Source organism: Podarcis vaucheri (genome assembly GCF_965113315.1).
Source record: "Podarcis vaucheri genome assembly, chromosome: 7".
In the NCBI taxonomy this organism is placed as follows: domain Eukaryota; kingdom Metazoa; phylum Chordata; class Lepidosauria; order Squamata; family Lacertidae; genus Podarcis; species Podarcis vaucheri.
The window spans coordinates 65,333,224-65,360,847 of NC_138765.1; the positions used below are offsets into that span (position 1 = coordinate 65,333,224).

General features: G+C 46.1%; 1 protein-coding gene across 2 annotated transcripts in view; it reads right to left on the reverse strand.

Annotated features, from left to right (window-relative positions):
* The window catches only part of LOC309537786 (neural-cadherin-like), a 102,607-nt gene that overhangs the window by 11,887 nt on the left and 63,096 nt on the right, over positions 1-27,624 (reverse strand). The window contains exons 15-28 of one of the 2 annotated variants that reach the window (XM_082232834.1): positions 26,765-26,951; positions 25,452-25,595; positions 24,560-24,843; positions 21,746-23,360; positions 18,213-18,306; positions 16,588-16,772; positions 14,620-14,849; positions 12,918-13,195; positions 12,070-12,284; positions 8,206-8,333; positions 6,939-7,066; positions 5,371-5,494; positions 3,419-3,599; positions 2,229-2,395 (exon numbers count right to left, since the gene is read on the reverse strand). In XM_082232834.1, the coding sequence (XP_082088960.1) occupies positions 2,229-2,395; positions 3,419-3,599; positions 5,371-5,494; positions 6,939-7,066; positions 8,206-8,333; positions 12,070-12,284; positions 12,918-13,195; positions 14,620-14,849; positions 16,588-16,772; positions 18,213-18,306; positions 21,746-23,360; positions 24,560-24,843; positions 25,452-25,595; positions 26,765-26,951 (3,960 nt within the window). Of the gene's footprint in view, positions 1-2,228; positions 2,396-3,418; positions 3,600-5,370; positions 5,513-6,938; positions 7,067-8,205; positions 8,334-12,069; positions 12,285-12,917; positions 13,196-14,619; positions 14,850-16,587; positions 16,773-18,212; positions 18,307-21,745; positions 23,361-24,559; positions 24,844-25,451; positions 25,596-26,764; positions 26,952-27,624 lie in introns of those variants that run through there. The other variant, XM_082232835.1, reaches the window with a different exon arrangement.

Genomic DNA, 27,624 nt, shown 5'->3' on the forward strand with positions numbered 1-27,624 from the left:
CGCAATAGAGTTCAATCCTTTGGCAACATGATTTCCCATTATGAGTTTTACAACGTGTTTTCCTGAATTTTTTTTTGATGTGTCTAGATCCAGCCGAAATGTCTAAGAATGTGAACTACTTAGACATTCTGCAAATTTGCAGTTAAAATACACATCTTCTTGAAAATTCAATTTGTTGCCTGGACAATGCACATTGACCAAGCAGTGCGTAGACATATGGTTCATTCGCCAACCCCTTCTTGAGTAATAATTTCCAGAGAAGTAGCCATGTTCATCTGCTGCAGTAAAAGCAACAAGGAGTCTTAAAAGGTAAAGGCACCCCTGCCCGTACGGGCCAGTCTTGACAGACTATAGGGTTGTGCACCCATCTCACTTAAGAGGCCAGGGGCCAGCGCTGTCCGCAGACACTTCCGGGTCACGTGGCCAGCGTGACAAAGCCGCATCTGGTGAGCCAGCACAGCACACGGAAATGCCGTTTACCTTCCCGCCAGTAAGCGGTCCCTATTTATCTACTTGCACCCGGAGGTGCTTTCGAACTGCTAGGTTGGGAGGCGCTGGGACCGAGCAACAGGAGTACACCCCGCCACGGGGATTCGAACCGCCGACCTTTCAATCGGCAAGCCCTAGGCGCTGAGGCTTTTACCCACAGCGCCACTCGCGTCCCACAAGGAGTCTTACAGTATCTTAAAGAAAAACAAAGCTTAATATAATGATATATGTATTAGTCTTTAAGGTGCTACAAGATTCTTTGTTGGTTTTCTACCTAATTTAAACTATCTCCATGTGTACATACTCCAACATCACTTGGAGACTATGTAGGTTGACCACACATTGTGCAAAAAAAAACACAAACCCAACCCTGTTCATGTTATCAATTTGAGCATATCCTCCGTGCCTTCTCAGGAATGTTGTATAGTCAGTAGTGTTTACACACACACCTCACTAAATAAATGTAAATATTCTCGCTCTACAAGTAACTACAGCTGAAGTCTAGGGAACAGTTTCAGTGATGCCCTCTTGCTTGAGTTCACTTATATTTTTCTGCAAAATAGGACAGTCAAAACAGCTACCAAAAATGTCCCCTCATTCTCAGAAGCCCTGCACCACTGCATCAAACCATCATTTACTAGCAGAGCATGCAGAGGGGAGACCATCCAAATTATTCCATTAATGAGACAGTCACCTAAACCACAGTGCTCATTATACAGGAATGAACTTTCCAATATCAGCAGAGGGAGCACAGAGTGTATTAGAATAATTTGATAGTTCCACTGACTGAGGACCAGTTCATATTGGCTACGTTCAGGCATCAAGATAAACTGTGCTTTAACACCATGAAAACAAGTCTTGGGCACCCCCTCCTCACCCCAGCCTTGGCCATGAGGAGTTGGGAAGCATTTGTTGCTGAGTCTGATTGACCTCAGCTTAGCATTCCATTTGAATCCTACAACGTGGTTAACCTTAATGATGGTTTGTTAAAACTTTTATCATCCGTGGTTTGAAGCTGGAGTCTTTCAAGCAAATCATAGCTAAGAGTAAACCCATTTATCATACGTTTAATCACAGAATGCCACAGTAAATTTAAAAAAAATGGAAGTAGAAGCTTTCTAAACCATCATGACCATGCCAGAGCATAGTGGTGAACGTATGACAGCCTGATACTCATCTTTGTTCATTCCTATGACAACAAACCATGGTGCATCATGACATCTGAATACAGCTGCTCTCAATTTCCTAAACATAGGTTTTGTACACAGGTACAAGATTGTATGAAGAAAGTCTATCTGGAACAAGTCTATACATGCCAAGGGGTAGCAGCCCATCCCTATAATCACAGCTGCTGAGTAAAAAAAAATCTTCAGCTACGGAAACGTCTGCTGGTCCCCACCACTTTTATGGACCGGTTGACACTAACACTTCCTCATAAGATGGCAAACCAGCTTGCAGGAATTTAGGTGTCCCTTGGCCCTAAGGTTTGATAATGAGGACTCTACGGTACTTTAGAAACCATAGCAATTTCTATAAATTCACGTTATACGGAACAGTATGGCTGTTCTGAATTTCTCTAGAAAGGAGTGTGTGGAAACGGAAAAATCAAGGGCACAGGTGGATTCTAAAGCAAGAAAGATGAGCACACTGCATCAGGAGAGAGACCTTTTCCATCTATGGCTCGCTGGTTCAGAAGAGAATTAACTCTGAACTGACATTGACCATCACTCCTCATTTACCTGCAGGGTGATGTGTTCATCCTTGTTGCGGGAAGACATGCTCAGGATGATACCGTTGGGCTCTCGCATCCTTATCATGGCATCTGCTACTGTTCTACGGGCAGGTATGGAGAAGGGAAGCTGATAGCATATGTGACTCCCAGGCCCAAATGAAGATTCTTCAGCAGCTGGAAGAATTGGGGAAGGAAAAGTGCTTTCTTATACACACACACAAACAGAAAGGTGCTTACATATATATAGATATAAATATATATACATACATACACAGCATTCACAATGGAAAATGGGACCCTGAAGTATATCACTAAAAGACTTATCAGTATTACATATTAAGTTCAGACTTGTAATTGGGGGGGAGCCTGGTTGTCTGCAGCAAACAAAAACAGCCTCTAGCTAAACAGGCACAGCGTTATGGCCACTGCATGAGAGCTGCTCCAAGAAAACCACACAGAGAAAAAACTCAGAGTGCCCAGGCAGTAAAGAAAGTAAGTGGTCTCACCAGGTTCCAAAATCTCAGTTAAGAACATGCCCACTGTCACAGCCAGTGGGCTCCTAGGGTTGAGAGAAGTCATAGTCCAGCAGCATAAAGGTAAAGGGTAAAGGGACCCCTGAACGTTCGGTCCAGTCGTGGCCAACTCTGGGGTTGCGGTGCTCATCTCGCTTTATTGGCCGAGGGAGCCGGTGTACAGCTTCCGGGTCATGTGGCCAGCATGACTAAGCTGCTTCTGGCGAACCAGAGCAGCGCACGGAAACGGCGTTTACCTTCCCGCCGGAGTGGTACCCATTTATCTACTTGCACTTTGACATGCTTTCGAACTGCTAGGTTGGCAGGAGCAGGGACCGAGCAACGGGAGCTCACCCCGTCGCAGGGATTCGAACCGCCGACCTTCTGATCGGCAAGCCCTAGGCTCTGTGGTTTAACCTACAGGGCGACCCGCGTCCAGCAGCATATGGAGGACCAAATGTTTCCCGCCCAATTTTAACCATGGCTCATGGTGGCCAGTCATAATGCCTAACCATGGTGACGGGAGTATGGTGTGAAGGATTGGGGGCAGTGCAGGACCTTGTAGGACCCTAGAGTCCCTTTCCCTAGTTAATGGCCATTGTTGTATCAGCTACAGGGAAACCCAGCTGCATGCACTGCAAAACATACACTGCGCTATCCGAACAATGCATGAAGATGACTTCACCTTTGTCACATTTGGAGCCATAGTAACCTGGCAGGCAGTGGCAGGTAAACGAGTCCCACTCGCCAAGGCATTGCCCATGGAGGCCACAGGGAGAGGAGCCCATCTTTTCACAGCTGCCGTCTGTCCAGGTGCAGCCAGGAGAACTATTCAGAGACTCCGCAGGAGACTCAAGGTCATACACCTTTAAACAAAAAAGGAAAAAGCATCAAGGCTGCTTGCAAAAGGAGGAACTTTGAAATGGACTTCTGGCTTCCCGCCTTCCCAGGAAAATACAACTTCCCTGCATTTTGAACACACTAGCTACCAAATCCCTAGTGTCACAAGTACTATATGTAGTAACAGCCTCTAAAAGAGGGGTGGCAAACCCTTTTGGTTGCAAGAGCAACACTGATGGTCAGGCAACCCTCAGGCCACACACACCCACACCAGATATACAGTCTCACATGCTTTATCTGCTTGCATGTGCAGTGACTGAACTCGGGTAACCACTTTTACAAAATATATGATACGAGCGACAGCACTATCTGCTAGCGTCTCCTCAAGCTTGCTCCCCACCTTTTCTTGAGCAAGCAAGCAGTCAATCAAACAAAGCGGGTTTTGTTTGTTGGCAGGCAACAATGAGCAGTTGTGTTAAGCAGTGGTAAGAACTTCCAAAAGTTTAAAAGGTTAAAAAGATATTTTTAAGCCTTGGAATAAAGTTTAAAACCTGTGTAGATAAATGCCGAGGACGCTGGAGAGGCAGGTATTGGATTCCCTTTGAAGCTGATTTACGATTCTTAGCTCCTCCAGGAATAAAAGAACACCAAAAATAGCCTTGCCCCCAGTGAATTAGATAGCCGCTCAACCAGCGACAGCACTATCACTTATAAAAAACAAACAAACTCCAATGAAACAATTACTGTATTTTTTGCTCTATAAGACTCACTTTTTCCCTCCTAAAAAGTAAGGGGAAATGTGTGCGCGTCTTATGGAGCGAATGCAGGCTGTGCAACTATCCCAGAAGCCAGAACAGCAAGAGGGATTGCTGCTTTCACTGTGCAGCGATCCCTCTTGATGTTCTGGCTTCTGAGATTCAGAATAATTTTTTTCTTGTTTTCCTCCTCCAAAAACTAGGTGCGTCTTGTGGTCTGGTGCATCTTATAGAGCGAAAAATACGGTAAACAGCCTAGGTAGCTCAGTCAGGAATGACCTTTCCCCCAGTCTCACATGCAATCAAACACTCACACCTACATGTGCAACGTACACACTGAAGCACACACGCGTGTGCACACGTGCGGACACACGAAATTAGTTTTTCCAGTCTTCCCACCCCACCACTGGGGGCTGAAAATGCTTCCTTCTACTCTGCACAGAAGGACCCCTAAATTTTGTCCCATAGATCAAGGACAGGATGCCAGCTTGGCATGCAGAAGACTCCAGATTCAATTACTGGCGGCATCACCAATTCAAAGGTTCAAGTAGCAGGTATGGGGAAAGCCGCCTCCAACTCTAAAATTCTATTTTTCTATGATTCTGCACATGCAATAGAGGGAAGTGGTGTAGAGAGAAGTGAGGGGCAGATGAGGCTCATCAATCTGGGGAGGTAGCCAATCTAGGAGAAGGAAACCTCTGATCCTAGACCTCTGCTGCCTTGTGGGAGAAGAAAAGGCTAAGAAGTGAACTCCAGAGGGGAGTCCCTAAGGCAGTTGGATGGCACCTTGTACACCTCCTTCCAGCAACTCCTGCAGCCAAGCTGGTGCCAAATGTATCGGTCTGCTTTCCTTTGGACCACATCAGTGAGACTGAGAGTGGGGTCTTGTCATCTGGGCAGCCCAGGAGCTCCATGCTCGCTGCCCAGGCTTGCACCCTGGGGAGGTCACTTTGGTGCTGTTAACACAGCAGCGTGATTCCCCTACCCTCGCCAGAGGTGCACTCCATTTTCTCTTGAGACAGATGCCAGTGATGCCACTTACGTGAGTGTCCAAAACAAGACTCCGGATACAGCCGGTAAAATGTTTGTGCCTCAACTGGGGGTATGAATATGGAACCGATTCTTTCACTCCGCCCAACTGCAGGACCTGGTTCATATTCAAGTACCTTCAAAACACAGATGAGCTAAATAAGAGATGAATGTTAGTATTATCATGCCACTAAATATACACAGACAATAGCACAGAGTGGGTACACCAAGCACCAGGTTGTTGTTGTTGTTGTTGCTGTTAAAATGCTCCCCAAATAATGGAAGCTGTTATTCCTATTGCAAGGAAATAACTCCCCTGAGTCAAAAGCATATTGCCGTCAGAAGGAGTTAACTGATAACCATAGCAGGAAAGACATTGCAAATGTGTTCAGAAATTGACGAATATGTTGCGTCTCTACATTGAAAAAAGCAGCAGCCTAGCCTGGTCCTATGCTTGTTTATTCAGAACTTGATAAGCATCCCTTTGTTCACTCCAACAGAGAGTAGGGCTTTGTGTGCCATTCCAAGGAAATCAGCACAAAAGCCACAGTGGGGTGCGCATGATCCAAATGAGCACATTCACATCCCTCACAGGTGCTTAAGAAGTAATGCAGCCTTCCCCTTCCCTTGCCTGATGACAAGGAAAGTTACCTTTGGGTAGGTAAGGGGAAAACAGAAGGGGCAGCAGCTACAAGTGCCTTTTCCCACTTACGTGGATGCTACCAGAACCTGAAGCCACATCTCCCTTTGCAGTATTGTTTCATTCTATTGTTCCTGCTGAAGAGGCACTCCTATCTCAGCAGGAACAGCATGTGCAGCATCACCTTCTTCCTGGGGAGGAAGGGTGCGGGCTTAGAGGCCTCTCCAGCAACAAAGTGCTGATACAGCTGCCACCACCGCTGCCTTCCCCCTGCCCTAAGGTAGACTGCCGGGGAGCTCTGGTGCAGGAGAAAGGAGACATAGCAGTGACTTTGCAGGATCAGGGTGAACCCAGCCCTATCTGCCCTGCTGTAATCAGGTGTGTGGTTCATACAAGAGCCCCACTGGATCCGGCCAATAGTTCAGCATCCTGTTCTCACAGCAACCATCTGGATGCCTGTGGAAACCTGCAACCTGGACATCAGCACAAGAGAACTCTCCCCTCTTTTGGCTTCCAGCAACTGGTATTGAGAAGCACTGCTGCTTCTGGTTGTGGAAGCAAAGCATAGTCATCATGGCTAGTAGCCATCAATAGCCCTCTTCTGCTTCTGGGAATTCAAGGAACAGTGCTGCCCTTCACAAGCCCTCCCTCCTGAATGTCTGCAGCTTCACTACACAGAATGGCATCGCCCTGTGCTCCTAGGGGCTTATTTCCAAGTTCACCTACACAGGATGGTGGTCAAGTAACCTGAAACTGCACAGAATCCAGTAGGGCTCCATGTGCCTAATTCTGCACAGGAAGGATTAAATCTACAGAAGCACCTGTAAATGATTTTAGTGAAGTGATTCAGTGAACCTCTGCCTTCATCTTGACAAGCACTTTTATAGATATAAAGATAAAGACCTAGATATTCCAATTTTGGAAAGTAATGTAAAGACTACCTTCTTGACTGTGGAACAAAGGCCACAACCTCACAGTTTGTTCGGTCTTCGGTCGACAACCATTTTCCTACCCCTTCTATCTCTGACACAACTGCAGCTCCACAGTGATCCACGGTGAATCGAACATCCTGTGCCAAGGGGGGGGGGGAGAGAAACGGAAAGAAAATTGAAAGATTCTCATGTGCAGCCTCAGGCTCTTCGAAGATGAAACTGGAAAACGAGACGTAACAGGAGGAAATGAAAATAAAAGCGACAAGCCTACAGAACGTCAACACTTAGCAATAGCCACAGGATCCAGATATAGATATACCGATTGCAGTTGGGCATCCTTCACACTCAGGATGGTTAAGAGCCTGCAGAATCAGGCCCAAGGGGGTCCATCTAGCTCAGTTAGGGGCATCATCTTGAGCCAGTCACTTCCTCTCAGCTTTACCTACCTCATAGGATTGTTGTGAGGATTTTTGAAAAGGCAGGAGGAATAACCATTTACACTGCCCTAAGCTCCTAGGAGGGGCGCGGGTGGCGCTGTGGGTAAAAGCCTCAGCGCCTAGGGCTTGCCGATCAAAAGGTCGGCGGTTCGAATCCCCGCGGCGGGGTGCGCTCCCGCTGCTCGGTCCCAGCGCCTGCCAACCTAGCAGTTCGAAAGCACCCCCGGGTGCAAGTAGATAAATAGGTACCGCTTACCAGCGGGAAGGTAAACGGCGTTCCGTGTGCTGCGCTGGCTCGCCAGATGCAGCTTTGTCACGCTGGCCACGTGACCCGGAAGTGTCTCCGGACAGCGCTGGCCCCCGGCCTATAGATGTGAGATGGGCGCACAAACCCCAGAGTCTGTCAAGACTGGCCCATTCGGGCAGGGGTACCTTTACCTTTACCTTTAAGCTCCTAGGAACAAAATTGGGATATAAATGTAGCAAGAGCTGTTCAGCAGTGGAACGGACTCCCTCGGAAGGTGGTGGACTCTCCTTCACTGGAAGTTTATAAACGGAGGTTGGATGGCCACTGGTCAAGGATACTTTAGTTGTGATTCCTGTATTGCACATGGTTGGACTAGATGGCCCTTGGGATCCTTTCCAACTCTACAAGTCTATGAGTCTAAAATAATTATAATAATTCCAATATTTGCAATGTACTCCAAGTCTGCATAAATCAATTAAAATAATTTCTGGCTGCGTTAATGGGTTTCTCCATTCTTCCTTTTCTTTCCTGGTGCATTCCTTGTATAAACCAGGAGCCCCCAAACGCATCAGGTGCTGCAGGGGCAACTCACCTGCCGGCTGCTTCTCACTTCGAGGCGGTGCCACCTTTTGTCTGTGAGGTTCACATAACTCGGCAGGTGCAGTTCCACAGTGCCCAGGCCATGGTTGACTTTCAGCACTGGAGTCCCGCCGGAAAGCTCTATGATGAATGAGAAAGAAAAGCGCAGAGTTGGACTGGGACCCATGATGGCCGTGGGACGGAAGCAAGGAGGCAGTTTGCGTTGACTCTAAGCCCCTGAATCAGGGCCAAAATGTGTCACTTGCAGTTGCAAGAACCTTTCTTTTAAGAAATAGTAAATCTGGGATTCCTTCTGTGTCCTGTTCCCTTCCAAAACACGACAGGGGCTGCTACTTGTGAGTAAAAGCTAGATCTTATTCAGATCTTATTCTATCCTTATTCAGGCTCAGCAGAAAGCACAGAGTCCAGAAGTCATGATTCCAAACTCCCAATTAAAATCCCTCTCTCCAAGCTGCTGTGAGACACAGGAGGGAGACGGAGGTCCTCCCCTACCAGCTGTAGAGGCTTATAGCACAATCCAAAAACCTAGAAGTAAGTCAGACTGAATTCAATGAGGCTTACTCTCAAGTTAAGGGGGGAGTTAGGATTGCAGGGTTGTTCACAATTCTGCCTCCCACCCATTTGGATGGCCAACACTGCCACTTGTGAGACAACAACTATAATAAGAGAGACGGGGACAACATAAAACATTACGTCACACCCTATATACTTCAACTTAGGGTGTGACCACATTGCTGCTATTTTTAGGGTGGGGTTCAATCACATACAAGCAAATTCAGGTTTCACAAGAACAGAATCATAGAACTGTGTAGAATCGGAAGGGACCCCAACCCCCCTGAAAACCTGCCCACAGCTATTCCTGGGTTGCCTCAAACCATCAACTTCTGGTTAACAGCCAGATGCACTGACCCACTGCTCCACAGGAGGTGCTTTTATGGATAGCTGGTTGGGTGGTCTTACCCCCCCAAAGATCAGCCTTCTTTCAACAAAGGAAGTGACTGAAGCAACTGAAAGTGCGAGGAAAACACTTGCTTTCATGCAACATCATCTAACCTCCCTGCAAATACATCCCAGTGAACGCTCATTAAATATAGCCAACATCATCTAACATCCCTGCAACCAAACCAGGATGAATTCTCAATAAACGGGGCATCTGGAAGCACCCTAACAATACTATGAAAAGAAAAGGGAAAGTGACTATAGTTTTCATTCAATCTTCCCCTTCCCAAAAATAGATTTGCTATTTCCACCAAGCCATGTGAAAATAACATGAAGAAGTAAGGCTTCATTAATCATGCAATAACCTGCCTCAAAATAATTTGAAATACTCAAAGCAATAGATGCTTCCCAGTGGGATCTTTTTGACAGAAGGTCTGCTTCGTTTTCCCTTTGATGACTTCAACTCAAGAGATGAGCCAGAAGCCACACTCAGAAAGCACTAAAAACACCCATCGCTACATCATTCAGTGGCCCTGCTCGCATGTCACAGTGAACCAGTTACCGTGAACTCGGGAGATTGCTTCCGCTTCGCTTCTCCCCTAACACAAACAGGGAGAATAAACCACATTGCTCATAGATACAGCAGAACTGGGAGTTGCGGTTTGTTTCACTCAAACAAACCATGACCAAGAAGCACCATCATGGTTAGTTTGAAGCAAAACAAATTCCAATCCCCAGGTTGGATGCAACGCTCAGTCAGGGTTCATGGTTTGTTGTGCCCGGTTTTGTTTGGGGAGGAGCCAACTGGGAGCCTTTTGCACATTAACAGCAAACCATTCACTATAATAATAATAATAATAATAATTTATTATTTGTACCCCGCCCATCTGGCTGGGTTTCCCCAGCCACTCTGGGCGGCTTCCACAGAAACCAAAAAACACTAAAATATCATACATTAAAAGCTTCCCTGAATAGGGCCGCCTTAAGATGTCTTCTGAATGTCAGGTAGTTGTCCATCACCTTGACATCCAATGGGAGGGCATTCCACAGGGCGGGCGCCACCACCGAAAAGGCCCTCTGCCTGGTTCCCTGTAGCTTCACTTCTCGTAATGAGGGAACCGCCAGAAGGCCCTCGGCGCTGGATCTCAGTGTCCGGGCAGAACGATGGGGGTGGAGACACTACGGTTTGCCATGATGTGCAAATGCAACCGTTGTCTTTTTTTAAAGGACTGGCGTACCATTAGGGAACATAAGCAGCCCTGCTAAAGTGCATGTGCTAAACAAGTACAGATTTGTCACGCCACCCCCACCCCCCAAAAATCTGTATCTCATACCAAAGGAACAGTGGCCTGGCTCACATACCCCAGTAAACCATAGTTAAAATAAGCTAAGGTTTAATGTCAACAAGCAGCATTGTGGTGCTGAGACTGCCTTTTGCAATAAAAAGGTACCCTAAGGCATATAAAATCCCTATTTTAGCTTAAAATGTGTACAAATGTGCATTTCAAATTAAAATGTGTGTTTTAGGGTAAGACGCGTAACAAAAAAGATTATTTTCTGCCGTTCAAAAAAAAATCACAGAAAAGTGTGGAAAGAGGAGAGAATAGACCTGGAACATATGGAAATCTGACATGGACTGGAACTGGACTCTTCCATCCATGCCTGCTCCTATGGCACAGTACAGCAGTACCTTGGTTCTTGAAAATCAAGGCACAGCTTCCGATTGGCTGCAGGAGCTTACTGCACTCAATTGGAAGCCACGTTGGACGTTCGGCTTCCAAAAAAAGTTCACAAACTGGAACACTTACTTCCAGGTTTGCAGCGTTCAGGAGCCGATTTGTTCGGGAGCCAAGTCATTCAAGTACCAAGGTACTACTGTATACAACATTCATGGCTAACAAATGTGCATTTTTATGCTATTTTGTCTGTAGGGGATTTAAATGTGGTTCAGCTCTTCAAAAACAATCCAATATACTGCCTAGCAACACTTCATCATTATCAAGTAAAACACCTGTCCTTAAATACCTTAAATAACCTCCCAGGCGGCAAAGAATTGCACCCTCTTTTTATATTAGTTTGTTATGGGCATGTATTTTGCTAGAAGAGCTGCAAATTCCCTATGTGTTTGCGTGGGCGTGTTGGCAAAGAAGCAGGGGGGGGGGAATTGTGCTCCTGCTGGGGACAGCAGGGGTGGAGATGCATACAAAATTGTGGAAAGGTGCCTTCCTCTGTTCAACTTTCCCTGCTTTTTTAAGCAGACACCATTTTTGGCCAGGAACATGTAGTAAGGTAAGGAAAATGGGGCAGGCACGCAATCTAGGAATCTGTCCTCCTCTCCAGGGAAATATATATTATTGGGCAGCCTATATAAAGGTAATAGGATGCGGGTGGCGCTGTGGGTTAAACCACAGAGCCTAGGGCTTGCCGATCAGAAGGTGGGCGGTTCAAATCCCTGCAACGGGGTGAACTCCCGTTGCTCAGTCCGTGCTCCTGCCAACCTAGCTGTTCGAAAGCACAAAAGTGCAAGTAGATAAATAGGTACTGCTCCGGCGGGAAGGTAAACGGTGTTTCCATGCTCTGCTCTGGTTCGCCAGAAGCGGCTTAGTCCTGCTGGCCACATGACCCGGAAGCTGTACGCTGGCTCCCTCGGCCAATAAAGCGAAATGAGTGCCGCAGCCCCAGAGTCGTCTGCGACTGGACCTAATGGTCAGGGGTCCCTTTACCTTTACCTATATAAATGTAGTTAATAAATAAAAAAAATCTTGACAGCTTACCATCATACAACCTGCCTGTCTGAATGAACTAAATAGCTGTGATAAACAGATGAGCAACAGATTGTCGTGATGATCTCCCCACAACCCCTGTAATTGTGTGTTTCTGTGGGCAATGTGAGGTTCCACCAATCAAATGCAAATACCTATTGCAATGAAATTTTCTGAGTTCCCAGGTCCTGAATCTGACAGGGGGCCATTGTATAGCAAAAGCCCATCTGGAACATCGGTAATAAACTCGAGGGAGAGGGAGCTCTCAAAGCAAGGTCTGATGGGGCGGAACCAGGCATAGCCATTTCCATGGAAACTGTGCTTTGTCTGCTGGCAATCCGGTCCATGAAACGAAGCAGAACAATGGCACCTGAAACAAACAAAAGCAAAAGAGTCAACTTTTATTTATAAAGCATTCATTATTACTATTCACACGTACACGGCACTTTGCAAAGAATGACGAGGCAGGTCCCTGCCCCGAGGGACTTACAATCTAAAAACAGACACAAGGAAGACAACAAGGAAGGAGAGAGGGAAGGAGGGCAGAGAGGACTGTAGGCTTAAAGAACAAGGCTTTGTATCATTTTATATAATTTATTAACAATAATACAGTAATTTCCCTTCCGTCTCAGTCACAGCAGCCACTATGGAGAAATTATCTTAGCACCTTAGATTTAAGTATACCCTGCGGGTGTGAGCTTAATCTGAAATGTAAAAGGTTCCCCAGCTTTGTTCTGATGCCATGTGGATGGACTGCATACAAGACTGAACATCACATACATGCATTTGTCTTGGAAGGCAAGACTTAGGCAATCGTTAGGCAATTGTTTTAAAAATGTTCAATAAAGTTAAAGAAAGAAAGACAGAAAGAAAGAAAAGAAGGACCTCTTAAAAGGTCCATGCATTCCCCCCTCCCTTTTTAACACAGTAGTTTTATAGCTTGACTTCTTACAAGAGGAAAACAAGAGGGATGGGGAATGTGCGAAACAGAGTCTTTTCTCACCTGTAACCATTCAGCATGTCAATGCAAGTTCCTCCATTGAAACAGGGGTTGTGAGAGTACGAGCTACATGACCGGTGGACTCTCTCTCTAGCTGCACAGGTGCAGACGGCGCTGACGCTGGTTGTTATGGAGACAAGTGACACACTTCCGGTGTCCATCACTGTGGGGATGTCACTCACCGTGATGTAGTTCACGCACCCGCTGCTGCCGCTGCAGTCTGTCCTGTGGCATTCATCCACATCAACCTGAGAAACGTTCACTCCTAAAGCCAGCTGGATCTAAAGGGACAAACAGCCGCCACTGCTTAGCAAAAAGGGCTTCCCAATCCTCCCAGTCATTTTCCGCGTCTACAACATAAACTTTTGTGGTCACTGAACACATGTCCTCATCGTTCTGATTGCAACACTTAAGAATCGTAGATTTGTAGAGCTGGAAGGGGCCCATCCACCCAATGTCCTGCAGAGCAGGAGATGCAGCGAAAGAAGCCCTGGCAGATGGTCATCTGACCCCTGCTTTAAAACCTCCAGTGAAGGAAAATCTGCCATCTTCCGGGGAGGGGGGAGTGTATTCCACTGCCTAATGGCTCTTACTGTCAGAAAGTTCTTCCAAAGGTTTAGTCAGAATCTCCTTTCTTGCAATTTGAATCTAATGAAATATTTTAATTTAGTCAACTATGTAACAGGCTTATGCTACAAAACGAATATGGATTTTGAATTTGGTTTCCCCAGCCACTCTGGGCAGCTCCCAACAGAATATTAAAAACACAATAAAACATCAAACAATAGAAACTTCCCTAAACAGGGTTGCCTTCTAAAAATCAGATAGTTGTTTATTTCCTTGACATCTGATGGGAGGGCGTTCCACAGGTGGGCGCCACTACCGAGAAGGCCCTCTGCCTGGTTCCCTGTAATCTTACTTCTCGCAGCGAGGGAACCACCAGAAGGCCCTCGGCGCTGGGCCACAGTGTCCGGGCAGAACAATGAGGGTGGAGATACTCCTTCAGGTATACTGGGTTGAGGCTGTTTCAGGCTTTAAAGGTCAGCATCAACACTTTGAATTGTGCTCAGAAACATACTGGGAGCCAATGTAGGTCTTTAAGGACCAGTGTTATATGGTCCCAGTCATCAGTTTAGCTGCCACGTTCTGGATAAGTTGTAGTTTCTGGGTCACCTTCAAAGGTAGCCCCACACAGAGCACACTGCAGTAGTCCAAGTGAGAGTTAACCAGGGCATGCACCACTCTGATGAAACAGTCTGTGGGCAGGTAGGGTCTTCGCCTGCATACCAGAGGCCTCCCCTCCGGAGCAGCAAAAAAACCAAGCTGGTTCCATCTTCCATGTGACTTTTGGAAAGGCCACAGATGTAGTAGAGCACATGCCGAAAAGCCCTGGCATCTCCACTCCCATCAACCCCAGCCAGCACAACGGCCAGGGGCCAGGGGTGTTGGGAGCTGTTCTCTAACAATGTCTGGAGGGCTGTAAGCTTCCAATCCCTACATGGACTAATTGTCTGAGCTGGAACAAGGCAGCTTCCCACTCTTAAAGATACGTTTGCTCCATCCACAAACCTTTCTCCCCGTGACAGTCCACTGGGTTGCAATACATTTCCTCTGGAGTCAATGGGATTCTGTCTTGCGCCCTGAAAGGACCTGCACGTCAGCCAACATCACATCAGCCCAGACGGCAGACGGGTTGCAGCCTCACCTTGCTTTTGAAGGCAGCTACCTGTCCCAGCAGTTTCTCTGGCCTGTAATAGGAGGAGCCATTTTGAACCGCAAATCTCACGTCAGTCTGTCTCCCATCTATATTTATCACACTGAAAACAACGATGTCCTCAAGGCGGACCGAGAAGATGCCTGCCAGAAGATCCTTAAACTTGTCGTGCCTGCTCTCCTCAGGCTCGTCCTTCCTCATGAACTCTTCTGCAGTCATGTCTGATAGGGAGATGGGTGGTTTAAAAACAAAACCAGCTTATCGGTCAAAGAGTCTCAGGACATGCAGTTAACTACTTCATATATGTTTATTTGAGACACACACACACCTGTTCCCATTTCTAAGCAGTGCACACAATCCTCAGAAAACAGGACGGTAAAAGAATAAAAATATATCATAAAACCAACTATATTTAAAGCTATTTTTACACTTCCTTCCCTTTTCCCAAGGAACTCGTGGCAACGTACATGGTTCTTCCAAGCCCCATTTTATCCTTACAGGTTAGAGCATGGGTAGGCAAACTAAGGCCCGAGGGCCAGATCCGGCCCAATCACCTTCAAAATCCGGCCCACAGACGGTCCGGGAATCAGTGTGTTTTTACATGATTGGAATGTGTCCTTTTATTTAAAATGCATCTCTGGGTTATTTGTGGGGCCTGCCTAGTGTTTTTACATGAGTAGAATGTGTGCTTTTATTTAAAATGCATCTCTGGGTTATTTGTGGGGCATAGGAATTTGTTCATTTTTTCCTTCAAAATATAGTCTGGCCCCCCACAAGTTCTGAGGGACAGTGGACCGGCCCACGGCTGAAAAAGTTTACTGACCACTGGGTTAAAGGGTCAACCTGGAGATTTGAACCAGGCTCTCCTTGCTCATAGCCTAGCGCTCTAACCATTACACCATACTGGCTCTCTCACTGGCTTCCACTGCAACCTGGCTAATGTCCATTTCACATCTAGGAACATAGGAAGCTGCCTTATACAGAGTCAGACCACCTAGCTTAGTACTGCGTACACTAACTGGCAGCAGCTCTCTGGGGTTTCATACTAGATTCTCTCCTAGCCATTCCTGGAAATGCCAGAGACTCAACACATAAGTAAGCTCTCTCTCTCTGCCGAAATAGCTCTTCCCGCCAGTTGCCTTTCTTTCATACATTATACAATCACAGACCCATTAAAACAACAAATGGGAACAAAACGGCTTCCTGATAGTACTCTTGTGAAGTGGTTCACAACAAATTCCTGTGCACATGTTGTTCAGTAAGTTGTGTTATTTTTAACTCAATTATTACAAATTATGCAAAACCACCCCCCCAAAAAGCCACATTAGGTAAAGAGAAAGCAGGCGGCTGAAGGGAATCTTTGGTGAGGACCCACAGCTCTGGAGCAGATGCATGGGGAAGTCTCAGGTCCAATCCCCAATGGCCTCTCCAGTTAGGGCTGGGAAATATTGATGGAGAACCCCTAAAAGGGGAACCTCAGGCCCCCCAGAAACCAAATACGGCCCTCTAGGTCTCTCTACCTGGCTCTCGGGACTCTCCCCAGCCACGCCCCTCTCCCTAGGCCACACCCCTTGCCAACTCTCCCTCCTTGGCCTTTTCTCCTGGCCTGGATGGAGGACAGAGGGGTGAGTCTGAGTGCTTGTAGCAAATAGTCTACTGTGCAAAGGCAAAAAAAGTGACATCTGTTGCTTCACCTCACGCCCTGCCCACCCCTGGTATGTGGACCCCAGGAGGAAATATGGGTTTTTCTGTCTATCTAAATAAGGTCCCTTACCCTGGTTGGCACAAGGCAACTTCCTTAAACCTATGATCAATGTGTCTAATATTATTTTTTTTTACAAGAAACACCAGCAGACTAGGCTGTTCTGCCAATAGAATTCAGCCCCCCGAGATCAGTAAGAGGCGAGATGTTTCTACGCACGATGGGAATCAAAACTCAGCCGACGAAACAAAACTAACCTGCCAGGCGTACGGTCGCCGAGTTCCGAATGGCTTCGTTTTCTATCTCTTTGACATGTATCTGCACAGTTGCTAGAACGTCAGGCCAGATTCCATCTGACACTCTGATTTTAAACTCGTACGTTCCCTGAGGAGCATTATCCACCATAAGCAGAGAGCCAGTCCTTTGATTCAACCTGAAAGATCTTGAACCACAAAACACACACTCATGCTCTGCAATCAGTAAAATGTCTCATGGGCAACACGCTTCATTCTCAAGGGGCACCATTTTCACCCGGGCCAAGTTTATTTAAACATTCTAGGGGCATTTATTTAGCTGCGTTCTCTGGTTCTTGTTAACACAGGGAGATTTAAGTGGAAGGTGAGCCTCCCTGCACCTGATTTTGCTTCCATATTCTCTCTGTGGCTAAGCAGTGACCAATTCTGATGTCAATGTCTTCTTGACAAGGATTATTCCTGCAGAGGCAACTGGATGGGGGAGAAGCGCTACTTCCTCATTGTAGATTTTACTTACATTAACGTATCATCCACATACCCAAATTACGTAACATCTACATCTCCGCTGCCCAAGGGAAGACTGGGAAACCGCAGGAGTCCATGCCTCTCTTTCTGGCCCTTCAGGTTCTCCCTATACTACACCCCTCACTAACCCTTGCTATGCACCCTTCCTTGAGTGTTTTTGCCTGACTGGAATTTGTCCTTGAATTCTGATAATGCCTCTCGTTTCCCTGAATGAAGGACTGGGGGCAGGAGAGAGAGAGTTGAGAGTGTATACAGAAACTGGGCCCCTTTACAAAGGTAACATTTACGTTCCTTGCTCTTCTTACTTTCGCCCAGTAGCAAGTTGCTCCCTGGCCAAGAAGGGGTGAGCATTTGCAAATTCAGAGACGGCAGGCAAGAGCCAGGAGACAGAATAGCACCAACCAGGCTTCCAGGGGCTGGCAACGGGCCTTTTGCTGGGAGGTGGTTCTCAGCTGATGCCCTGCTGATGTCAGACCTGGCTTCCGGCAGAGGGCCAACATGCCTACTTAAACACTCAAGGACATTCATTGGGATCACTGATGGGTGTGGCTCCACAAAGCATGTATTATTTGAGTGTTGAAGGATGCACATTTGTCATTCACACTTCTAGTTACAGGTAGGTAGCCGTATTGGTCTGCTGCAGTCAAAACAAAATAAAAAAATTCCTTCCAGTGGCACCTTAGCATGCACACGAAAGTTCATACCAATAACAAACTTAGTTGGTCTCTAAGGTGCTACTGGAAGGAATTTTTTTATTTTGTATTCACACTTCTGCCAACCTTGATGTGGGGGGGACACACAACTGCCGTGCAAAATGCTGGGATGCTATACATACGGTGCCCTGCATTAACCCTGCTTCACACCTTTGGTAAAGGGGGTCTCAGCATTTCATGGCGCAAATGCGGCTGCATCAGTGACACGACGGATTGTCCCAATTGTAATCCGCAATAAATGGCAAGTGCAAGTTTAATAGATTGCCATCTCCGTACCAAGCAATAATCTAGGCTTTATATATACAAAGCACACATAACAAAACGTAAGAAAATAATTACAGAAGCATAAATATTAAATATTGCTCTGCTTGACACAAATACAATCCTCACTTGTGCATTTTTCCTTCAGAGACAAATGTTTTATTGTCCCAGTCATCCTGGTCGGGTGCAAACACTTCCCCAAGCACCGTTGTCGACCATTTTCCTGTTGAGATAAATTATAATAAATCTGCATTAATTTTTCCCCCTTTTTTCCGAGGAGCTTGATATCCCAGAGCATTTATTGCTGCATTTGTCACTTTTATTGCTGCTTGGCTTTCACAAAGGTTATGATCCAAGACGTTTCAAGTAATGCAATAGCAAGTACTCTGATCTTTCATGTAAGTGCAGCTGGGAAGCTCGTCCACAAATACTGCATATATAGGATTGGGCACGCTCTGGTCTTAAATTAAATAAAATAAGATTTCTGTGCAGAGCTAACTAAAAACTCTTCCCCAGATAAAGCTGATTTCTAGTGCTCGAATATATTGCAAAAAGAGAGAGAGAACACCTGCATTTGTGGGCTTTGTCCCTCAAATGCAACTAGCGGAAGAAAGTAAAGCAACAATGAAGAGTGCAGCTCTATAGCAACGGCTCTGCATACCATCCCAGGTTCAGTCCCTGCTTTTTCCAGTTTAAAAGGCTTTCTGGGAACAGGAGCAGGGGAAGACTCAGCCCAAATTCTAGGAGAGGAGCTGCTAGCTGGAGTAGATAGCAACTTGGTCCAGCTCAGCAAAATCCCAATTTGTATTTTTACTATACACCTCATTCTCCCCATCTCTGAGATTTGACCAGCCACTGCCACACAACCTTTCCCATTCGTCTGCACTTCATGGCCCTTGAATCTAGCAGTGACCCAGACCGTGATCAACTCCCACCTGGAAACCTACGTCCCCACTGTGGAAAGACGTGTGGATCCAGAACTGGTCTCCACAGTCACTTATGGACTCAACTGTTAAAACCATGTTTATGGAAGACAATCTTACTCGGCTAAGAGTGATCACCAAGGAAGAAAGAAGAAGATCCAAACACAAAGTCAGAGGCTGCATGGACAACAGAAGGGGAGCAGGGCTCAGAGCTGACTGCATAATATAGGGATGCAAGTGCGCCTGAAGCAGCTGGGCAGGAACCTCTCAAACTGCCAGGGCCTAGAGCCTGGACCCTCACAGAAACCTCCCACTAAGTACAAAGAACCAGATGCCTCCCAATCCACGTCATCAGCCTGGCAGGGCAGGGAGCATACCAGGAGGCGGGCAATGGGATGGAGGAAGAGCACCTGTCTTCAGGACAGAGGGTTGGCCCTTTAAATCTCTGTAGTTCTCCGCAAGGGGGTGGAGCCTAGAGGAGGGGCATCTGGAGACAAGAGGCTTAAAAGGCCCCATTTCCCCTCCCAACCTGCCTCTGAGCAAGTTGCTCACTTGCCTCTTTCTCTGCGGGATCTGGCACCGGACCAGAACACAAGGCTGCATAACCATAAGCACTAGAAGCTTGTTCCACTAGAAGTGGCGTTAAAAGGCCTAAATGAATTGTGGCCATTAATTTCAATGGGGAAACTCAAGAGTAGAAGTTACACTGGATACAACCCCAGAGATTCTAATTCAAGGGAAAGCATTCCTATGGATTTGCCAAACTTGATTCCATGTTGTTTAGGAAATCCCCTGCTGTTTCGCTGGTTCTAATCAGCAAAAAAAAAGTGGGGGAAAGGGCACGGAAGAGTCCTTGCCTGAGGGAACTGGCTAATGAGGACAAAAGTAATATGAAAGCTAGCAGCTTGCTTTGTCTGATTGCCTAGGCAACACAGGAGGAGGCAGTTCTATGTAACCTGCGTTCAGGACAACCGCTTCTGCCTGCAGACTGCACAAATTACTTTGCAATATCAAATGCATGCAGGGTGACATTATTTCGTTATTATGAATCACCTTGCCTGCTTGGGAGGAAGCCCATTTGGATTGAACTGCATTTGTTTCTGAACAGACATGCTGCAGATCTTTGCCATCGACACAATGTTCACTTTTTTAAAAAATGAAGTAAGCATTTGGAGTGTTACTCCCCTGCTCCCTTTAGCTCCGGCATCTCCAAACTCGGCTCTCCAGATGTTTTGGGACTACAACTCCCATCATAACAGGACCAGTGGTCAGGGATGATGGGAACTGTAGTCCCAAAACATCTGGAGGGCCGAGTTTGGGGGTGCCTGCTTTAGCTGATCGCACATGGGGTTTGCGTGCTACAGTGGTGCCTCGCAAGACGAAATTAATCTGTTCCGCGAGTATCTTCGTCTAGCGGTTTTTTCGTCTTGCGAAGCAACCTTATTAGTGGCTTAGCGGATTAGTGCTATTAGCAGTTTAGTGGCTATTAAAGGCTTAGCGGCTTAGCTGCTAAAAGGCTATTAAAGGCTTAGCTGCTTAGAAAAAGGGGGGGAGCGCAAAAAAATCTCAAGACTCGCAAGACATTTTCGTCTTGCGAAGCAAGCCCATAGGGAAATTCGTCCTGCGAAGCGCATTGAAAAATGGAAAACCCTTTCGTCTAGCGGGTTTTCCGTCTTGCGAGGCATTCATCTTGCGGGGCACCACTGTACCTTGCAAATTGCTACAAAGGGCCTTTTAAAGAAATGAAATATATAAAATCTTTGCCATTTCACACTGAGCATGTACAGAACGTTTTCCATCTCTTCGGTTTAGGATTTATAGGAAGAAGCATCATGGCTGCAACTAACAGAATCTTTCCTTAGATGGAAAGAGTCATCAAATCCCTTTCCAGTGTATCTGAAGAAGTGTGCATGCACACGAAAGCTCATACCAAGAACTAACTTAGTTGGTCTTTAAGGTGCTACTGGAAGGAATTTTTTGCTTTCCAGGTCAGAAACAGTCATTGAAAACCAGTTGTTCTTTTAATAGTACCTACTGTGGTGAGAAGAAGCAGCTTGCTTGTTGCAACTCAAATCTGCACCACCAGGACATTTTCAATTTCCCCATCTATCTCTCACCCTTCATGATATAAGTCTGTTTCAGTCAGTCACTTATCTTTCTCATTCTCCCCATCCCGCCACCCATTCACAAGCTGTTAGCAAGGATGACCCACAAGTTGAAATTTTCATTTGGCCACAGTCATTCAGCTAGTTTGGACCAATCATTCCATGGCTGGTTAATAGTCTGGAACAGTCAGCTAAAATGTCATCCATTAGCCTTTGTTGAGGAGGAAGCACGATTCCTACCCACCCCACCCATTGCCTACCAAGCTTTGACCTGCACATATATGATCAAACTGCTATAATGGCGGTCCCAGTGAGTGGCAAAGTCCTTTTTCATTGTGGAAGCCATTTTTATTTTCCAAAAACACACATAAAAATGGTGCCCACTTATCCTGTTGGAACTCTGATTCTCCACTCCACTGAAAGGAGTTCTCCTCTCTGAAAAGAAAAAGAGGGGGATTCAAACTGCAAATTTCAAGCTGGGTAAAATGTTTCTGAATTCCTCGTGGTCATTTCTGACCAGCCCTGGTGTAAACTGGCTCTCTGTTTAAGCTGCTCTGACTGCAGGAGAGGAGATGACAGTTAAAGCATGTCAAGACATCTGTACAAATATGCCCATAGTTTATGCGATACCCACCTCTGTGTACATAAACATAGATCACTTTATGGCCAGCTTCATGGCTGTTGTCATTTTCGTCACCAATAGTTATGGTCAATATGTTTGTGGAACTCACAGGGGGGCTCCCACTATCGGCTATAATAATGGGGAGGTGGAACAGCTTCTGCTTCTCTCTGTCAAAGGACCTCAGAGCAGTGATTGTTGCAGTATTATTTCCATTGTCGGTAAGAGAGAAATCCAAAGAATTCTGATAATCTGGTGGCAAGAAAAACATAAAAGGTGGCCCATTCTCATCACTGTCTGGGTCAAAAGCCCAAAGGAGAGGAGACGCAGGGCTCATGGAAACCAGCTGAGGCCCTGGCATATTTTCCCAGACCACAGGCATATATGGGGTCTCAAACCTTGGCCCGTTGTCATTGACATCCAGCAAGGCAACCAATACCGTAACACTTCCTGTTTGGGCAGGTAGGCCTTGATCAGAAGCCTGTATTATTAGATGGTACTCCTGAATGACCTCACGATCCAGCGGTTTGGCCACAGTCACGTGGCCGTCCTGGTCTATCGCAAATTGTCCGGCTGGATCAGAATCCACCTGGATGGAATATTCAGTATCCCCATTCAAACCAGAATCCTCGTCCATGGCCGTCACGGTGATTATGGTGGTTCCCACAGGTATGTTTTCAAAGAAAGGGCTCAGCTGGACAAACTGAGAACTAAAAACCGGCTTGTGGTCGTTACGGTCTTCTACTTCAATCAAGCAAAAGGCAGTGCTGGAGAAATCTAGGTCTTCCACCTTGATTGTAAGGTTGAACCACCTTTCGTGGATTTGCTCATAATCCAAGGCCTTTTTCAGCCTGATGGTAGCATGGTGGCCTTCCTTGTGGCTTTCAATGTAAAACTTCTGTTCTGGATCCCCATCAATAATGCTGAATGTCAAGTGAGCGTTTTCCCCGCTGTCTTCATCAGTTGCTGAAACTTCCAGAACCTCTGAGTTAACAGCAATGGTTTCGGGGATTACAGTATGCCAAACTTCCTGCGTGAAGCTAGGGATATGATCGTTTACATCTGCAACCCAGATGGTTGCTGTGCCTGTCCCCGCCAGTCCTCCACCATCTTTTGCTTCAACGGTAAGGAAATATTTTTCCATCTTTTCTCTGTCCAACATCCCTTCCGCCACATAGATGTTGCCAGTACTGGGATTGATTTTGAACAAGTCCATATCCAAGTCATTTTTCACACTCTCAATTATACGGTAAGTCAAAATTGCATTGAGACCCACGTTCGGGTCATCCAAGTCTACAGCTGCCATCTCCATGACGAACGTGTCTTCAGGTGAGCTTTCAAAGACACTCCCGTTGCAATCACTGGGCATGCAGGTGAACACAGGGGCATTATCGTTTATATCCCAGATGTTTATAATCACATCTGCAAAGCCAGTAAGCCCTTCCCCTCCTTCATCTGTTGCCAGCACAACAAATCTCCAAAGGGCTCGCTCTTCCCGGTCTAACATTTTCTGGGAATAAATGCTGCCTGTGTTCTCATCGATAGCAAATACATCATCTGCCCCATGTCCATGCAAGGAGTATCTCAGATCACCTCCATCCAAGATGCTATCAGGATCATTTGCTACAACCTATGGAGAACAAAGTTTAAGATGCATAGATCAAGTAACCACAGATCATAAATTCAGCATCATATATCAACACAGAACAACAAATAAAAACGATGTACTAGGTATAGGCTGAAAACAAACAGTATCCTTATCAAATGCTGGCAGCAGCATCTTTCAAACTGAAGCTATTATCCTAAATAAGCATCTGGCATTCAGACTGCATGTGGAGCACCAGCATATCTAAGAAGGTAAGAATCAGAGCCACATTTTCGTCACAAAACAACCTGATTCAAGTTCTAGATTTAGGAAATTGGCAAGAATGTAATCCGTGCACATCCATGGAATCAGTTTGTTAAGGTGCAACCTGTGCAAATGTCCAGATTTATCCATTGGCAGAAGAAGAAATTGGCCATCATTCTATCCTTCTGTACTGGAAACAGGAAACCACAGGTGCACAGCTGAGAACCCCAACCAAGTTGCCACCAACAAACAGGCCGACTAAGGGCTGGTTCACTACTAGAGGCAGCCACTTTAAGCAAGCAGCAAAGCCACAAATCACTTTTGGGTTGCAGTTTCTAGCACCACCACAGGCTGGTCTATGCATCACCTTGTATCAGAGATGGGAACCTTGGACCCTCTCAAAGTTGCTGGACTACAACTTCCATTACCCCTGCCCATTGGCCATGCTGCCTGGGGCTGATGGGAGCTGGTGGTCCACATCTGCAAGCCCACAGGACTCCCAGCCCCGGGGACAGAGGGTTTTGGTTTATTTTTGTGGCTTTTATCATTGACTTACCTTGGGAATTGTTTTGTAATTTCAATATCGTTTAGGTACTTTGACTTGATAGCCACCTTGTGTTCCTTGGAAAGCAGGCAAAATAAATGTTTACTTGTTTTTATTTTAAAAAAAGCTTTTATCCCACCTATTTTCAAAGCAGCTATCAAGTCAAAATACCAAACAGCATTGAAAACACAACTATAAGGCACCATGAGCACTATGAGGTTCTTGGTTGAGCCCAATTTGTGAACTGCTGCACCACAGCCAGGCATCCTGTGCACTCCAGGGAGGAGTAACCAAAGAGTTGAAGCCAGGTATACACAGGTATTAAGGCACTAGCTTCCGCACCTGGAATACAAGCAACTAAGTGGGGCTGTGTCACACCAACTCTTGGTGCACTGTAACCACTCACTCTTATTTGGATGAGCCATTCCCAATATACCTGAAGAACGAAGACTGGAAGGCCATCCAGTTCCTCAATCACACTTCCGTAATATTCATTGAGAGAGAAAACGGGAGCTTCGTCGTTTTTATTCATGACGTTGATGATTACAATGGCGTAATCCTCCCATTTCCCATCAGAAGCCAACAGGTGGAGTTCATACAACTGGGCTTCTTCGTAATCTAGTGACTGCGCAATGAAGATGACTCCTGTTTCTGGTTCAACATCAAACGCTCCTCCAGTGTTTCCGGCTGTTATCTGGTACCTTAACTTTGCATTAGTTCCTAAAAGTGGGGAAATGGAAAATATGCTCTCTGTAAAACCAGGATCATGGTGATGAAGAAGATGACGATGAGACCCTCCTTTCTGCCTGGCATTCTGTAAGGCGGGGTAGCCAATGCGCTGCCCTCAGGATGTTAGTGAACGGCAACACCCATCATGCCTGACCGTTGGGCACACTGGCAGGCGTTGATGGGACTTGTAGTCCAACAACATCTGGAAGGTACCCTGCCATAAGGGCAGCATTCAGAAGCAAATCGCTTACTGTGGAAAAGTTGATCTAATCACTGCATCGAAGCTCAAGGGCCCTGCCTGATGTTCCCAAAGCTTCCTTGCTCTCTTTCCCGTATCAGAGATGTGTACTGCCATATGGCAAACCCAAAGTCATCCTTCCCCAGCCCTAACTTTGTTTAATGTGCCTAAAGTAAATAATTATTTGCCCCAAGGGCTCGTAAAGGAGGTGCTCAGCACCTGTCAAGCTCAAAACAAAATGTTGAAAGATAAAAGACCCGTTTCCCCCTTCCTGGAGCTGCCACAAGACGGTCCCGACACTCCGGAAAAATTAACTCATTAATATTTCAGGTGCCGCCACTGGGAATCCCGAAGCTTTTACCTTCGTCTTCATCATTAGCGCTGACGGTGGTGACAGTTGATCCCACGTCTTGGTCTTCCTCCACATTAACTTCATAGACACTCTTGGTGAAGATGGGCTTGTTGTCGTTGACGTCGCTGATAAAGATGCGCACGTAGGCGGTGTCTGGAGAGATGAGGAACAAGAGATTAAAATACTCAGCTGTGCCACTTCTGTCAGCTGCAATTCCTGAAACTGTCTCGCCTCACGTTAAATGAAGACGAATAGTGCAGACAATACAGCAACAGAGCCTTAGGGTTGTGGACAATTTAAAATACTAACATTACTCCAAAAAAAAAAAAAAAGTGCTCGGATATCACATGAATGTCACATCCCATTTGTTTAAGCAGATAACATGTGAATAACGGGTGCCTAATACGGGAACTGTAAATGTTTTGTTATCACTTTCCTATCCTGAAAGTCGATAGTGCAGGGTTTTTAGCCCTTTGCTTCAGAACAGCTAAGTTCACCAGTGATTATATTATAATTTGCTTATTTATTTATATCTCCCAGACTCCCAGACACTCAAGGCGGCTTACTCAAATGAAAACCACATGGAATAAATCCAGAAAGCTAAAAAACATAAAAAGGCGATTGTTTAAAAGCAATTAAACTCTAATAGAAATCTATTAAAATTCAGATGATGAAAACAGCACAGCTCCATTTAAAAGGACTCTCCTATCAAAACAGTCAATTCCCAAAAATGCCTGTTGGAATAAACGGTTGTCACTTGCCATCGGAAGGAGAATGATGGAGCCAGTCTAGCTTCTCTAGGAAGGGAGTTCCAAAGTCGGAGCAGCCATCAAGAAGGTCTTCTCCCGCTCCCCCTCTGAGGGGGAAGAGGACTGAGAGAAGGGCCTCCCCCGAAATATCAGAGTCCATGCAGGTTTGTATGGGAGAATACAGATAGCCAGGGCCTAAGCCTTATAGAGCTTTACAGATAACTAAGTTATTTCCTGTTCAAGTTGGGTTGGCTCAAAAACCAGGGAGCCAAGCAACCATCTCTTTGTCCTACTTTCTGGCAGCCACCCTAGGAGTGGGGCCCACATAGTACAGGACCTCCAGTTCGCACCTCCTTGAGTCGCTAAAGAAGAACACCATGTCCAATGGTGCCACAAGCCATAGACAGGGCAAGAAGAACCAGCAAAACTGTATTTCTCCTCCCCATCTCTCTCCTGACAAAGACCATCAGTCAGGACAGCCAAGGTGCTGCTTCAGTGGCAAAACGTCTTTCGGAGACACGTGTAACAAAAAGAAAAATGGATGCCACAAGTGTTTCCACCACTACACCTCACCGGTATTTGGCTGGCCGTGCTTTCCAGGACGAGCTGATTCCGAGCCATCCGTGGACTTGACTTCCAAGAGGTATGACGCCTTCTTTTCCCTGTCAAACATGGAGGCGGTATAGATGGAACCCGTTTTCGAATCTAAGCGGAAGAACGTGTAGTCGCCGCTGCGGTCAGGTAGCAGAGAATAAGTGATCTGAAAGGTTGAGGGAGAGAAGGGCTACAATGAAAATCAGGCATTATTTTTGTCTTTATGTTGGACACATCCTGGGTAAGCAAAATATACCTGACAGAGCACATGTACACAAACACCCTAGCCCAAGCGTTTCCACGCACTTGGCCTAAAAAGCAAGGGGAGATGAGTGCACCACCTTATGCTCTTAGGAAAAATTATACCAAGCAATACACCCACAGTGAGTCTTGAACCAAGTCTGGTATCAGTTACCCCTCACTGCAGCCATAAGCCATCAAGTACTGTCACTGGCAAGTTTTGCATTTAGTGTCTGAGTGCTCAATGTGATGGGCTTGTAAAGCTATTTCACACTTTGTATTTTTAGGTGCACACCTAGGATGTTTCGAGCGCACACAGGAAAACATAATGTGTGAACACAATGCGTGCCTGTCTCATACAGGGGCAGACGAAAGAGAATTTCATTCAGTCTGCATTTTTAATGCCAATGGACCTAATTAGCACCTTGCAGACTAATATGTGGACAGGAGTGTAGTTTGGAATGTAATTATTCTCCAAATTCTGCAATACATTTCTCAGCTTTAGAAATGTACCAAATTCCCCTCTCCTCCCCCCCCAAAAAAACCCATGTATTTTAGGATTACGTGCGTTTAGAATTTCACACACTGAGGTGATAAAT